The sequence below is a fragment of the Tauraco erythrolophus genome, chromosome 30 (genome assembly GCF_009769465.1).
Source record: "Tauraco erythrolophus isolate bTauEry1 chromosome 30, bTauEry1.pri, whole genome shotgun sequence".
Taxonomy (NCBI): domain Eukaryota; kingdom Metazoa; phylum Chordata; class Aves; order Musophagiformes; family Musophagidae; genus Tauraco; species Tauraco erythrolophus.
The window spans coordinates 831,559-847,798 of NC_141494.1; the positions used below are offsets into that span (position 1 = coordinate 831,559).

Consider the following 16,240-nt stretch of genomic DNA (forward strand, 5'->3'; position numbering starts at 1 on the left):
AGAACACTGGATTAAGTCTAGCTGTGTAGAAGCACCTTTTTTTAAACATTGTTCTTGAAAGAGGAGTAACCCACACTGACCAAGGCTTTAGACTTGCAGCTCGGGCTGTCGGGCACACCAAGTCAGCATTTACAAAAATTTAACCCGGCTCTTGATTTTCATTTTTGTTTCTTAAGACTCAGCCAGACTTGCATAGCTCAGCTACACTCAAATGGTATTGATTTATTCAGTATGCAAAAGCCCCATCAGCTCCAAAACTCTTTTCTACATTCAGCTCATCTGGAAACACTCTAAGGGAAATATCCAGACATTGCTTCAGGTTTTCCACAGCATCTTCCTCGACTGTGACCATGTTACCAAGAACTAGAGTATCAAAAGTCCAAGTTCTAGCCCCAGAAAGATGCACAATTCTGCAGGTTTACCCAAAACCAGAAAGATAATGGGAAAGAACAATCACCTCTTACTCTGTTCCTGAAAAAAATACCACATTCTCCACAGCTGCACATACTAAAAGAAGTAATCCAATACAATAGTCTCGATTTATTTGAAATAATTCGGTTTGAAAACTTTTTAATTTAAAATTTACAGCACACGTGGGGAGGAAACATGTTTTGTTACAACTAAAAATTATCAGAAGAGTGCTGCAGGGTTGTTTTCTTTAATTTAACACTGTCATGGCTTTATTCAAAACACAGTTGCACAAAATCAGTTACTCCAAAGTTTAAGGAAAGAGTTTGATAAGGAACCGAAACACACTATATACATACTGCCATACAAAGAGCATTAAAATAGGACAAAAACCTCTACAAAATATAAAACCCACCCTTACATATTTGCATGAAAAGACCACCCACCAAGCAAAAAAGTTTCAAAAGTTATCTGGAGGCTCTGTATTACTTATTTTAAAAAATGCTACGCTGTTTAGTTGCATGCCAAGCTGACAAATATGAAACTATACTTAGATGGTAACACTGAGGAAAAGACAAAGTTACTCAGGAAGTTAAGATCTGTGTGAGGCTCAGATTTTTAGATGCAGCAGCTGATGCACGACACTGCGAGTTGGTTTTAGGAAGCGGTAAGTCTGCCTGTCTTAGGGAAGATCTGCCAACCCCTTCGGAGTTTAGAACAAACTGTTTTGTCCGATTAGCTCATCCGGTGTCAAAATTGGACTCGCTTACTGAGACAAGACCGGTACTCAAATAATTTTAAACCCATCCAAAGAGAAATTTTCTTCCGTTTAGAACTTAATTTTACATGCACCAGTAAAAGACAGTTAAGGAAAACCCTGACAAGGTTTATAAATTATAAATAATAAAAGTTTTCAATCATTCGTGGAGACTAAAAAGAAACGAGCAAAAAGATGGGGAAACCACACTTTTCTATCTCAAAGCTGAGCACGAAGCGACTGCCGTGAACACAGAGCCTCCGCGACAAGATAGGATGTGCACTTACCTAAGGTTTCCTACACAAACACAGGAACTCGGATCGTGGTTGCAAATGTAGTTTTACCACTACTTTTCTAGTGTCTTTACAGAGATTCATTAAAAAAAAAAAACAAACACAGACCCCGTTTAGTCAGTTCATTTCCCAGTATATTGCCATCTGCCTGACTCGTTTCGTTCCGCCGCCTTTAGCGGCCGGCCACGCTTTACAGCTACATGAGAAACTATGATTTAAGGCTCTATTTGAGGGGGAAAAAAAAAAAAAAACAAAAACCAAAAAAACCAAAACCGCCACGCACACAAGAAATTGGGCTTTGCAGAACTTCAACCCTGCAGTATCTAAACTCGATTTAAGAGTTGGAAGTCACGTTTAAAGTCTGATAGTGTGTGATATTCCTATTAAATATTCACAGGTAACCGATCTACGGGTGACCGACTCTTACTCAGGTCCAGGAAATCTCCCTCTTCCCCACCCTCGGTGTCTCCCCCAGTTTAGTGGCAGCTATTGTCAGCCAAGACAGATATAAAAATAAGTCTCTTGAATAAAGCTGTGTGTGATATTTGGTTCAGTACCTACGTGAAACAATTTAATTACGTTTTATATCAAGACTACTGGTTTAAATCCAAATGGTGACTGAAAGAGGAATGCTGTATGGTCCAACTGGTTTCGCAGCGGCTCAAATAGAAAACATGAATCCATCGGGGCAGAATTATTAAGACCTGTTGGTCACAATCAGGCTGCTAGGGAAAAAAAAAAAGTTTGTCTGCATGTCTCCCGTACTTGCCACCAACCGTACGCAACGGAACAAGTTTCTGCAGCCATTTGATATAAAAAACCCTGAACTACTAACTAGTATTATACAGGAACGTGAATGTTTCGCCTACAACCAGATTTAAAAAGTTTAAAAGGTGACCTGCGAAGAAAGACTGACTTATGTTCCTCTTTCCCCCTTCAATGATTCTATAAAAGTGTGTGGGAGGGGGTTGTTGGAAAAAAAAAAAAAAAAATGTGCTTGAAGGAGCTACCCGTTAACTTCTGCATCAGAAATGCACATATTTTATAGCCAAACGCCACGATTGCGGCAGAATTCCCGAAACGGCGACGCGAGAGCGAAGCGACTGGAAGTTTAACACAGATTTCTAGCGGAATGGTTTCAAACTAGATTATTGGCGTGCGTTAATCCTTGCAATGACCATGTAATTCTGGAGAAAATTTAAGGATTACAACCCTTTCGGTTTGCCGAGACGCGTTCTTGAAGGTATCCACGGAACGCTCCGGCAAACACTGAACATCCGAACAAGCAGGGGAAAAAAAAAAAAAAGAGGAGATCTTCTGAAACCCACTTAGGCTTTACAGTGTAACACACAAAATGGGATAGAAGACTTCAAAAAAAAAAATATTACAGGAGTCACCTCTTTGAAAGCTGAAAGAAAGGTGTGGTCCAGTTGTTGATTTCAAACAGAATCCCCCGTAAACTCAGACTACAGTCAACGTCTCTTTTAAAAGAGACTGGGATTTGCCAGATAGCATTTTTGAGTTCAGCTTTTTAAGTATAAAAACCTTGGAAATCTTGAAGGAAATTCACAATATTAAACCCAAGTGAAAGGGGTGTTTTAGCCCTGGGCTAACGATGACCGACGCAGCAAGCTCGTATAAAATTAAAGAGCTCCAAACAAAAGTCTAAGGGGAAAAACTTGACAATGGCTTCGGTGATTATAGGGCTGAAAATTGGTTTTCTACAGACAGGTTCACTAACAGGCTATTATATCTTATTTGGAATGATAAAAAGGGCAGGAATAGTAAAACCACACTTCTCCTATAAAAAGTTAACGTATCATTTTCTGCAGGGACATCTATGGTACATGGAGACATACAGATCTGCATAATCACTATTGCGTATTCGGTAACTTAAGAGTCTGGTCCTACTTGTGTCTAGAACAAATTAATCTTCCTCCTCTTCGCCTTCATCTTCAGGGTCTCGTTTCCTCTTCTCCCCTCGAATGCCCTCTGCTAAGGAAAAGAGGCATGGATACATCTCGTTACGTTCTGCTCAGACATCAGAAATGTAACGTCAGGCTTTGAAAAAAGGTAATGGAAATAACTGGATTGAATATTTTATCAATTGAATAATTAAAATATTAATTTGTAGCCGATGCATTCACCCCTGTAACATCTCTGTGTTGCTGATGACTCTCAAAAAAAGATCAGTTTACGTTACGCTGAATAATTCACACGGGTCATATTAAACTAAGTTCAAGCTAAGCATGGGATGTTCCACACAGGAATTACCAAGATGAAGTAGATTTATAAAAAAAAAAATATTTAGAATTTAACTTTCTGTTACCATATATTTGACGACTGAAATGGAAACGACATTTTTACATCTCCCCAACTTTGGTTTTTGGGAGTTGTGCAGACCCTGCCCAAAGCCCAGCGCTTTCTGCAGACACCCAGGGGAACGCTCCGTCCCCTCGCCACCGACAGACGCGTTTTGCATCAACCCCTTGGAGCTGGTCCTCAGAAATCTGCTCAATCCAGTCAGTGGACTGTGCGCTCTTGTGGTGAAACCACGAAATGCAATTTTGTCAACTGGAGCAGATGTATTTCCCAGCAGTCATTTCCTGGCTAATCAGCCGTCCTGACCTCCTGCTTTGTTGTCTTCACAGATTCGCAGGCTGCGTTTGTAAAAAGTGAACAGTTGGCATTACTACTGCACAATTTCAGGGTTTCTTCCCCAAGTGCAAGATGCATCTCCAAAACCTGCTCCACTAAGCCAAGTGTGCAGATGAGATGGGGACCAGTCTGGTGAGACATTCTAGAAGTTGTCTACGGTTTACGCAGACGTGGAACCGGGCTGCAGGACCAACACAAAACTTTGCTGGTAAGGACAGTTTAAGGATTCGGGCAGAGTTCCAAAACCATTTGAAAAGTGAAGTTTCTGGAAGAGCCTTGTAGCAAGAAGAGTACAGAGGAAGTTTTTAGTGTCTGAACCTTCCTGCCTGGAACACAGAGGTGCAGACAACTAAGCCCCTCATCCACCCACAGATCAGAGTGCACCAATATCTGCACCAGAACCAAGAACAAGCCTCAGTCTGCAGAGTAACTTCTGTTCCAGCAGTCTGGGACAGAGCAGGAGCATCCAACATAGGGCTGGTCCCCACCCTGACAGCTTGGAAACCTCAAAGAAGGTGCAAAAAAGAACAAGTGGTATGTCTGTCCTGTTTAACTTCTCGCAGCTCATTTTTAAAACCTCAAAAGATAAAAGAAGAAGGGATTTTATGAAAAAATACTCAGGTAACCCACTCTTTCAAACAGAACTTTATGTTCTGAAAAATACCAAAGGAAGAGCATCAGCCTGCAAGGACACACACTGGGTACGCTGTGCCTCCTTGACGCAGGATGAACCGTACACGCTGGCTTTGGGTTTTTTTGCAAGCTTTTGACTATTACGCAGGCATCTGACATCAAAAGAGTAGTTTATGAAATTAAGAAGTTACAGCCATTGATAAAAAGTCTAGCTAGAAAAAAAAAATACCAAAAAGGACCCTGGGTTGAGTTCGCCTCCTGGGAGCTGCCTCTCCAACAGGAATGTTTACTGGAGAAGCCACGTGATGAAGGGAAAAACAGAGCTGCTACTGCTGCTCCCAGGGCTTTGCCAGTGCAGTCCCTGGTGCGTTAAACAAGGTATTTTTAATGTCTGTAAATAATATTTGCAAGGTGTACCAGAGCGTCCCTGTCCTCTCCATACTGCAAAACTCAAATTTCTGCGTAGGAGAGGCAGTATCTTCCATTTGAGAAAACTGCTTCAACAGGAGACTCTGAAAACTGTCATTTCTTCCTGATTTTTATTTCACAAGTGAGCAGACAGGGGGAAAAAAAAAAAATGAAATACTGCACAGCTACTTTACTACCTGCTTGAGCTCTTGCTAAAACCAATCCTAAAATACTTCACATACCTTCAGAAACAGACTGGCCAAACAGCGATTTACGCCATTAAAGTGCACATCCCAAACTTGCAAAGGTACAGAACTACAAAGAACCAGTTGGTTTTGACTTGACAACTTACCTTCTTCCTCCTCATCACCTCCTTCTTCAACGTAGTCATCATCGTCATCTTCATCCTTTAGAAGAATTACGAAATGTTTTATCTGGCCCAATATTCTCCTTTGTTTTTCCCACTTATCACTTCTTTACGCCAACTCAAGAGAAAGTTCTTGCAAAACTGACCAAAGAGGCCACGACAGCAAAGAAAAATGACAAACAGCCTTAATTTTCCTCTTAACCCACTGTCATTACAGGACGAGGAAGAGGAGAAAGCAGAACAGTTAATATCTTCACAAAATTACCATGTCTAAGTCAAATGATTTAAGTTGTTGGGGTTTTTTTTCCCCTTTTTTTAAAGCTGATAGCTGAAAAATGTAAACCAATTAACAACCAGCAGCCCCAGAAAACTAAACAATGGTGCAAGATCTCTGCCCTACTGGCACCATGTCAAGCCTTGAAGACAAACTGAACTCTTATTTTTATATCCACCTGCCCGATGGAATTTTATCCACAGGGTCATGTACCAAGGGAAAACGTGAAAAGATCAGAGAGCCCATCTGACATTTGCCCTTGGAACACGGGAATTCAAAAACACTCTGGATTAATTCATTGCAATTAGAACGGGGCACGATTTCATTTGCCAAATTAATTTTCCGAAATCGAGGGAAAAGCCGAGCAGCCTCCAACTCTTCCGAAACGTTACATACTCCACCCTGACCACCACCTGCTCCTTCCCTAAAGCTGAAACACAAACTCAAGCGTTGGGTTTTGCTGCACCATCGGCAGAAGGGCCGCGGTTCTGAACTCCCCTAACGCTTTCACGGCTCCCTGTGCCGATTCCTCATCGCCCAACGTGCCGAGCATCCTGACCACACACGATTAATTCCCAATATTCTCCCTCACCACATATTGCTCGTTTCCCAAAGAACCACCTCTAAGGCCTTGGCTCCAAACCAGATCTACTTATTTAGTCTGTGCTTCATGAATTGTTAGGGCCACCAGGTCTTCGGAGCGTTACGGCAGGAACAAAGTTACGTTGGTGAGCAAATCCTGAGCACTAGTTACACGAACAAAAAAAAGCACCAGAAGAGTTTAAGATTTTCTGCACACCCCTGTGAAATCCAGCTGGCAGGAATAAACTCTTAGCAAAAGTAGAGTAACAGAAGCGAGGTGCCCAGGTCGGGTTTTTGCCATCTGAAAGGTGTGAGCTGCCTGCACAGACTTGCGCGCAAAATCCGCGCCAGACACGTGCTCCCACCGAAACCCCCGTGGCTGCCGAAGGGGGGTACTGGGCTTTACTTCTGCCCGACAATCCTTTAGGCACCACCAGTTTGTATCTACAAGAACCTACTCCCAACCTTGTAAAACGTGTGTATTTTCTGATCTTACTACTCCTCCGTTTGCTTTTTTTTTGCACAGTACTACTGCAGAGATCCTGTGGGCTCTTTTCCACAGCTCTTCACCACCACTAAGAACATTTTCGACTGAGTGCGTGGTAAAAAACACCCCAGCAAACCTCACCACAGATTTTTTCCTTTGTTTCATCACACTCAAAGTACTGGTAACTTGTTGCTGCCTCGTTCTCTTCCTTCGCAAAACCAAGGTTGTTGGGTTTTTTTTTAATTTTCCAAAAGAAATTGATTTATTCTCGCTAATCTGTATTTCCATTCTGACAGTTTAACTGGTAGCAGCGCATAGTTTCGACACGGTGGGGAGAACGGCTCCGTCCGCCAGCGTTACGGGGCGGGATAAAAGCGAACCGAGTCTTGGAAGTCAGCCAGGACCATCTTGGCAGCTGACAGCCAACACTCAAGTTCAAGTCAACGCTTTGTATTTCAGAGACAGCGGCGTCCTCTCCAAACCATCTCCTCTGCATTTGCAATGCTCCGTGTCTAAACGTTTAAATTAAACACAGAAACCTGCAGGCAGTTTGTCGTCATTTCTTGGATTTGGGAGAATTTACAAACTTTACCTGAATCTCTTCTTTCATCAGGTATGAGAGACCAACTTCCTCCTCGTCTTCACCTTCCCCCAAATCTGAACCTCCATCATCTTCATCGTCTTCCTCTTCATATTCTCCTGGAGGACCAGCTTCATCCTCATCTTCATCATCTTCATCTTCATCTCCTTCTGAAATACAGGATACACTTATATGCTAAAAGTTAAGTTTCGTTAACTCCTCGTTATGCAAGTTTGTACACACCAGGTCAAGCCAGTTGTGATGGTTTTTTCCAGAAGGGTTTTGGGAGTTTTTTTTTAAATACAGGCAACACGTGGGAAACAAGTAGGATTTTAATGAAGTTAATCTTTCTAATTTTTTTCCCTGAAGAAAGGCTACCGATGTTTTTACATCACAAGTTTCAGGCAAAATCCTGGATGCCCGAAGCAGCTCCATATGCAAACTCCGGCACGGGAGCGGAAAATCTAGTCAGTGGGAGGGGAAGAGAGGCTTCTCTGGAGAACCAAATACTGAAATATTTAAAGGCAAAACCAGCTTAACATACAGCACGTATCTGTTATTTAATCATTACTAGTAACCACGAAACACCTGCAGTCCCAGAGATGATCCCTCATTCCATGTCCATGTCTGGAGCACATCACCACTTCTGCAGTTTCACTGAAGCCACTTACAAGGTGATTTAGATTCATAGATTCATAGATTTCTAGGTTGGAAAAGACCTTAGAGATCATCGAGTCCAACCATCCCTAATCCCATTTAACACTTAAATTCCTTTCCAAGTTAATAACCTATTAATCTATTTTGAAATACTACTTTATTTTCACATTCCAAGTACCAACTAGTTGGCTTCCATTGAGTTCTATTTTTTTATTTTATTTTATTTTTTTATTTTATTTTTCTATTTACAACGCAGCCATGGGTAAGACGTCGGATTGCAACAACAGCCCATCGGATTTGCTAACAGCGCTCAAACACATCTTGGATGGTTTTTTTTCTTAATGGCTTTGACTGTATCAGTCATCTGTGAAGCCAACTACATTTGAAGCACTTGTAGAATTCGTAGCCATATGCTGACAGACCTGCACCTACGGGTTTTGTTTTCGATCGGGTAACAATGGAAAAAGATGTAGGAATAGCTTTGCTAATGACTGAGGTCAGATCAAAAGGAACTACATCCATTTTTTTGAACAAAAAACGGTATCATGCTCCAGCATGGGACTGAAGCCATTACAAAAAACAGTAAAGTTACCACTTTTCTTACAAAATAATATGTCTGTCCCCTCGCTTTGTATCGTTCAGTCGTGCCAAAGCGCTGCGCTACCAGCAACAACTTATTTTAAGAATATTTATATCTTTAGTCAAATTTCCTTAAACTCAGAAGGCTTCTGCGAGAACGCTCCGAACCTCTAACAGGAGTTTTCCTTCTGTCTCGCAGCGTGTTGACACCAACTGAGTTCTGGAAGTTTGCACTTCAAAACCAGGAGCCCAGAACGGTGCTCGTGCACTCGAGAAGTCACTATGCCCCATGCTACATCTTTGTCACAGCACCCAATTTCTATCCATGGTCTTATTTCAGAAAAGTTACCCTCATCATCATCATCTTCCGAGTCCGGTGCCTCGTTATCTTCCTGATCAAATCCATCCAGGTACGTGATTTGCTGAAGCAGCTCAAAAATGCTGTCTCTGTAGTCCTCGAGGTTTGTAATCTCACAGTTGAACAGGTCAAGGCTCTTCAAGTTTTTAAGGTTTTGCTGAAAATAAACAAAAAGGGTTTTTCCCGCCGCCTTCTTGATACGACTACGTGACACTTCAAGTTACAGTGAACCACACAGCCAGGAACAGAATTTATTTTATCCCTATCCCTCCTTTTCCATCCAGTGTTTTGCTCCCCGTTAAATAGAAACTCCAGTTCAAAAAGTTGTCTGCAGTTCTCTGAATTTTGTGGACCAACTCCACCGCGCGCCCGCGGCGCACCCGACACATCCCTGAAGTGGCCGACCACCGCGCGCAGCCTGCGGAACACGGACCCATGGGCAAAACTTAACAATTCCAGCAGTTTATATCAAAGCCCTAAAAAAATCATCATCATCATCATCATCATCAGGTGGAAAAGCAGGTGCAGAGATCAGGTAGTGATAGGTGCTGGCAGCTTCTTCCCACGTTTAAACGCCCTACAACTGGTGCTTTCCAGGTTTGCTCCTACTCGTACGCGCGTCCTAATCACTTCACAGTTTAATTAGAGTGTAATAAAGTTGCTTATTAGACAAACTACACCTTAAGAAATGAGCACAGAAGATCAGCAACGTGTAACTTGGCTACTTTTCTTTCAAAGACAAACCAGAAGCTTAAAAAAATCTCTTATTCTTATTTATATTAAACTAAATTAGTTTAATCTTGATTAAAAAAGCAGTATTTATTAGATTTAAATCTGCAATTAGCCCCTCTCGCTTTGTACTTACAAGAGCTTCCACAGTGCCAAGATCTTTGATTTTGTTCCCGCTTAGATTTAGATATGTGAGATTTGGACACCTTTCTGCAAGGACCTCCAGGCCTCCTGAGATGATGTTGTCACTCAATTCCAACTATTATACCAAAAAAAAAAAAAAATAAGTAAATAGTTAGATTTTTACCATCAGATTCAGACCCAGATGGTTTTTAATCGTTCTCCCTTTAACAGTTTAATGACAAAGCCAAACATTTTTTTGAAGAGTCCCACAAGTCAACAAGCACACGAGCTGGCAAAAAGTTCCTTCACGTCTACTTTGAGAATCATAAACTACTCCTTAAAATCTTGTGGGCTCGGATACCTCAATTTTTAAGTTAGCAGAACACGTAAGGCTGGAATTCACGGCAAGCCTTTACCCTGCCAGCGACGCGTGGGCAACCCAACGGCCTCGCATCAACCGTTGGCACTCAGCAAGACACGGCCAACCTTCACGTTGTCAACAGACCAACATTTACTGTCCCAAGAGTCACCAGCCAGGCCCCGTTTGGCCATAATTAACTGGAAACACCCAAAAACCATTTCAGATTTTGAAAAAAAAAAACCACAACATCCCGGAGATGGGACGTGGCGTCGTTTCCCAGGTCTGCCATCTCACAAAGCACCGTGGGCACCACGCGAGTTCAACGGTGCCACCGTGGGTTGTCACCCGTGACTTTTCCTTCTCGAAGCGCTGGAACGATACGTACCTTCCGGAGCTTACTCAACGTGGGGAGCTTGGCCAGCGACGTCAGCTCTACGTTGGCCATGCTAAGAAACTCTAGTTCTTTGAAGGAATCATTCAGCCCTTCGATTTCGCCGTTGCTGGACCGGCAGTTATCGAGCACCAACTCCGTCACCTTCGAACAGGACAGCAAGTCACCGGTCACTTTGAGCACCAAAAAAAAAAGCCACGCGCTCCGGCTAAACCGCAGCTCGGGGACTGTTAAAAATCTGCCGGTGGGGCGTTTGGTTTAAATTTAGACTACAGTTTTGTGACACCCACCTATTTAAGACAAAAAAAAAAAAAGTACGTGACAGTTTCCCTTCCTCTGAACATGCTTTAAATTCGGCAAAAACCACCATCTGACCCCAAACTTCACTGAGGGACGTTTTCAGAGCTTCCTACAGCGCCGCCGCGGCCGGGGGGGGGACACATGGAAACCGCAAACTTGTTCCTCAAGTTTAATTATTTAATTGTGCACACTCAAACCTGGAAAAGCCTTCCATTTCTTCCCCAACTCCAAACCTTCTGGCTCCAGATTACTCCAGCAGTGAGTTCCGCAGGTTAATTAAAACCCAATTAAATCATTTCCTCGTGCCAAAGCCACTAAAACAACCAGATCATCGATACAGGTCGCGTACTTTGAGGAGCAGTAATGAGGAGCAGCCAATTAATTTTAAATTATTTTATCTACGAGTGGAAAACACCACTTATTAGGCATGACATTAACGAGGTGACTCTCTCCTTTCCTCTGCACGCTTTTAAATAACAACATTTTGGGGCAGAAACCTCCGAGTGGCACAATTTGACAGCTTCTAAGTCAAGTCTCGCTATTGCTTTTTTTTTTTTTTTTTTCCCATCAAAAACCAGCATTCCCAACAAGCACAAAGTTTTCGAGGAAGCTGCCAGAGGAGCAGGAACCTTCACGGCTTCGCCCAACCCGGACGCACATGGGAGACCTTTTTCGGGCGCTTGATAAAACTCACAGAAACACGAGTTTTGGTTAAATCAACCATTTCAGCCACCTTTTTCCACCCCCCCTCCAAAAAAATTTCCCGGGAGTCGCCTCGCAGCGATATCAACGTTATCTGGACTTTATACTCCTGGGGCGAGCGAAAAAAAAAAAAAAAAGGAGGAAAAAAACCTTTTTCTGGTTTAACCAGAGCCGCGAGTGGGGGCGTGGGGCTGCCCCACGTCCGTCCCCCCCCATTTTGTAAGGGGCAGCGCACGTGAGCTCCCAAATTTTCAGCTTTTTTTTTTTTTGCATCTTTGCGAAGAAAGGGAAGTTGGCGGAGGGGAGGGGGGGGGAGAACCGGCCGCCCCCCCCCCCCGCCTCTCCCCCATCATGCGCCCGGCGGGGCGGCGGCAGGAAGGAGCGGGACGGAGGGCGGAAAATCGACTCTTAAATAAGATTAAAACCCCAAAAAAAAACAAAAAAAAAAAACAAAAAAAAAAAAACGGAAGGGCTGAGGTGGGACCCGGCGCGCCCGTGACCTGTTTACTCCGGGCGCGCTCGCAAGTTGGAGGCGGCGGGAGGGGATTAACGGCGGGCGCCGCTCGGGGGGGGTGGGGGGGGGGGGGGGGGAGGGGGGGCGCCCCTCGCCCAACTTCGGGGGGCGAAGTTGGCGGCGGCAGCGCGGGCTGGGGGGCGGGGGGGGCCCCCGCGGGTTCCCGCCGCCCCGGGGCCGCCGCCCGGAAGCGCCGCCCGCGCCCCGCGGGGCTCCTGCGCCACGGCTGACCCAGATTCGGCGGCGGGGCCGGGGCCGCGCGGGCCGAAGCGGCGGCGGCGGCCGCCCGTTATTAGGGGGGGGGTGGAGGGGCGCTGCCCGCCGCCCCGCCGCCCCTCACCTTCTCCGGGGCGCGGTTCCGCAACTCCAGGACGATTCGCTTCTTCATCTCCATCGCCCCCCCCCTCCCGCGGCTCCGCAGTGGCGAGGGAGGGTGGCCCGGGAGCGGCGGCGGCGGCGGGGAACCGGCCGCGGGCTCGCTGCCGGCGCCGGGAGGGACGCGGGAGTCCGGGGGGAAACGCCGCGGGCAGCCGGCCCGCTCCGCGCGCAGCTCCGGCCCCGTCAATGGCCGCTCGCACACTGAGCCTCCATGACATGGCGCATGGCGCCCCCCTCCCCGCCGCCGCGGCCACGCCCCCAGGGGCGGAGCTTCCTCCGCTCGACCGCTCCTCTCATTGGCCCCGCCGCACCGCGGGTGACCACGAACCATTGGCTGAGCCAGCTGCCCGTCCGGCTGCGCGGCCTTTTAAAGGCCCGGGATGGCGGGGAGGGGAAGGGGGCGGGGTTTGGTGTTTGGGCGCGCGGAGGGTTGGCGGGAGCGCGCGCGCCGCACGTGGTGGCGGGGTCACGCGTCGGGGGGGGGGCGGGATGTTGCGCGGGCCGTTTCCGGGCGGGGCGGAGCGCGGGGCCCGGTTGTACCGGGGGGGGGGGGGTGGCTGCACGTGGGGCTGTGCACGTGGCGTTTGAACGGGGCGGGGGGGGCTGCGTGTCCGGTTACCGGCGGGGGGGGGGGGGGTGGGGTCGCGCGGCCTCCGGGCGGGCTGCTCGCGGGGGTGTTGCACGGCCGCGTGCACGGGGGTGAGGGTCCCGGTGTGGTTTTGCGAGTGGGGGGGGGGGGGGCGGGATTTGCACGCCCGGTTGCACGAGGCACGCGCGACTTTGCACGCCCGTTTGCACGGGAGGGGGGGGGGGGTTGCACGCAGCGCTTTGCACGCCCGGTCGCGTGCAGGCCTGCGAGCGGAGCCGTGCGACGCGTGTTGCACGCCCAGTTGCACCCAGTTTTCATCCGTCTGCATGTGAAACCGCAGACAAGTTTTGCATGTGGGGTGTTGCACGGGGGGGGGGTTTCGCACCTGACGTGTTGTGTGGGTGGTCATGCATGGGGTTTGCACGCCCAGTTGTGCAGAGGTTTGCACGTCCCAGGGTTGTGCCCGCTCCTGGGAACAGGCAGGACATGGAGGGAGGCGCTTCCCAGCTTGGCTTTTCCCAGCAGACCTGTTCCGGTGCATCCTCCGCGTGCGCAGAGCTCGCTGCCAGTCGGGCTGGAGGCTCCTCGAACGCTCCAGTTAAGAATTTTGGCTGCCATCAGCTTTGGGCCATCACCTGTTGATGCCCCGTTGGCATCTCCCCAGCCTTGCAGTTGAAATTGCAGGAAAAAACATAAAAATGAAAAATAACCAAAAGGATGCCTCAAATAGGGAAACGCGCAGGGGATGGCGCGATGCCGAAGCGAAACCCGCCGGGTCCTGCCCGGTTTGGCCAAACCTCCCCCCGGCCCCCCATGACTGAGAAGAAGCTGCATAATGCAAATTATTTTTTCATTAATCTGCGTGAAAGCAGCTTTGCAAACATATAGGGTCTATAGGGGAAGGTGGATGCACAAGCAAACAGCCGTGCAGTAGCATAATTATTTAATTCCGAGCTCCTCTGGGTGGATATATATGGTTTATGTACATCTGGAAGCTTGGCAAACTTTTTTGCTAATTAAAATGAAACAATATTTGGATATTTAAGGCTTCGGTCCTGCAAGATGCTGACCTGAATCATGCCCAAAAGCCACTCGTGTTCTTAATGCCAAGTACAGGGCAGCAGCTGTGCCAGGCTGGAAGTGTTAGTTCCTCCTAAACGAGCAATTCCAAATATTTATACGTTGATTCTTTGAAGTTGGAGACACGAATAACTGGAGACATTTTGGCAACTCGGTGGCAGAATCCAAAAAAAAAAAAAAAGTCCCGACATGGGAATCTCTGCTGTCTATTTGTGTAAACTGAGCTGGGAAAATATTTCCTGTTTTGAGATCAAACAGGGAGAGTTCAGGCAGCCCGTTCTCTGCCGATCCAAGAAGGGGTTAAAAACGGGGTCAAAAAGCCGGAATCGTGCCAATTCGGTGCCGTGTTTGGTCTGGAAGGGGTTTTATTTTAGGGGGGTCTCGAATACCGAAGTCACCCACCGATGTGGCAAAAATCAAGGGTGGTTTTGCCGAAGGGGAGAGCCCGTCGCGACGCCGCTTGCGAAGGGCCGAGCGATCCCCGACGTTGGAATTTCAGTGCAGTGGGTGATGTCGAAGGGCTTAAAAAAAAAATAAATCTATATTTGGAAAGAAAAGTTCATCGGAGAAGCCGAGGCAGGATTTGGTACCGGAGCCCCTCGCCCTGGCGTGGCTCTTTGCTGAAATTTCCGCACCAAAATCCGGCTTTGCCAGTGTCTCCAAAACTCATCCGTAGGGAAAAGGCGGTCTGAGAGGTGCGATGTGGAGGGGATGGAAGGAAAATGGGGGAACTGAGGAATAAGCAGAGAATTACGCTTGTTTTCCTGCAAATCCAGTTGCTCCAGGTGATGCTGACGGAGACGGTCCGTGTTCTCGGCACCGTTGCTCTTGTCGGTGCCGACGGGCGCACCGGGACACCGAGCGAACGGTTCCTCAGTAAGAAACGTGGGAGCCACGTCTCAGCCCTCCCCAGGAGCTGCGTAAATCTCCAAAAAGTCAAATTTCCTTCCCCAAAACACCATTCCCATCTTCATGGGTCTCCAAAGGGGGTCGCAGACCCCAGCACCCATCACTTTTGGGGTTTTTTTTTTTTTCACCCCCCTCCCCTTTTTATTTGGCATTTCTGGTTGCGGGGGGCCGGATGCTCCTCCTGAGGTTGGACCCTGTTAAATGCATCCCAAAAAAACGCCGTTGCCGATAGCCGGCGGTGAGCAGAGTGGTGCCAGGGACAACCCCCCCCCCCCCCAACCCTGGGACGATTTATTTCTTGGAAAAATTCGATAAGGTGCTGCTAGGAAACACCGGAGACCTTGGGAGACCTTCTGCTCCCTTCTTGCCTGGAGATAACTGGGAAAGGTTTTGGAAACCGGAGGGAAATCCGCTTTGTGTTAAAGAGGATTTATCCCGGGGGGAAGTTGCAGAGCCGAGGGGTGGGCGGGCGTTGCACGAGTGGTAAAAAAGAGGGGGGAAAAAAAAAAAATCTGGAAAAGCATCTGTGCTTGGATGGCTTCACCTCCAGCTGCAGCCTGAGGAAAAGCTGCGGAATTCAGCGTCGGAAAGGACCCCGGGTGAGATTTTACTTTTTCCTATTAGAACTGCAAACGATGTGTTTCCGAAGGAAAAAAAAAAAAACACAAACTTTCAGGTCTTTTAATATTTGCAGATTTGTGCGAGGCTGCAGGTCCCGGCACGGGAAAACTGGGATTTTTTTATTTTTTTTTTTCCCCAGGTTGGACCCCGGGATGTTGGGGGGTGGCTGAGGATGGTGGGGCTGGAGCAGAACCCACTGGTGGGGACTGGAGCTTGTGGGAAGGTGAATTTAGCCTGGGAAGGAAAAAAAAAAAAACAGTTTTTAGTAACGAAAGAGATTTTCTTGAATAATAGCAGCTTCGAGGAAGCTGATATTCCTGGTTGGAATTGGGTCAGGACATGACTCCTGTAACCTGGATATAGTTTCTGTGTTTTTTTTTTTTTCTGGTTTTGAAGCCAGCTGTAAAATTAAGCCGAGTTTTGACAATAAACTGCAGTTTTTATCGGCTTTTATAGCAGCGAGGAGGCAGAAGGTGGCACTGGCTGGCAGCGCCTTCGGCCT

General features: G+C 47.0%; 1 protein-coding gene across 7 annotated transcripts; it reads right to left on the reverse strand.

Moving 5' to 3' along the window:
* Positions 1-520: 520 nt before the first annotated feature.
* ANP32E (acidic nuclear phosphoprotein 32 family member E) lies at positions 521-12,587 on the reverse strand. Of its 7 annotated transcripts, none has more exons than XM_086628215.1 (8): positions 12,502-12,587; positions 10,640-10,789; positions 9,907-10,029; positions 9,033-9,198; positions 7,460-7,617; positions 5,510-5,564; positions 3,370-3,453; positions 521-2,180 (listed from the first exon to the last, which is right to left on the reverse strand). In XM_086628215.1, exons 1-7 carry the CDS (start codon positions 12,553-12,555, stop codon positions 3,386-3,388), a joined length of 774 nt encoding a protein of 257 aa, XP_086484341.1. In that variant the 5' UTR covers positions 12,556-12,587; the 3' UTR covers positions 521-2,180; positions 3,370-3,385. The 7 variants fall into 7 exon arrangements, with proteins under 7 accessions (XP_086484341.1, XP_086484340.1, XP_086484343.1 ...); XM_086628214.1 differs by having other exon boundaries at positions 521-2,183; XM_086628217.1 differs by having other exon boundaries at positions 521-3,453; positions 7,460-7,599.
* Positions 12,588-16,240: the final 3,653 nt, after the last annotated feature.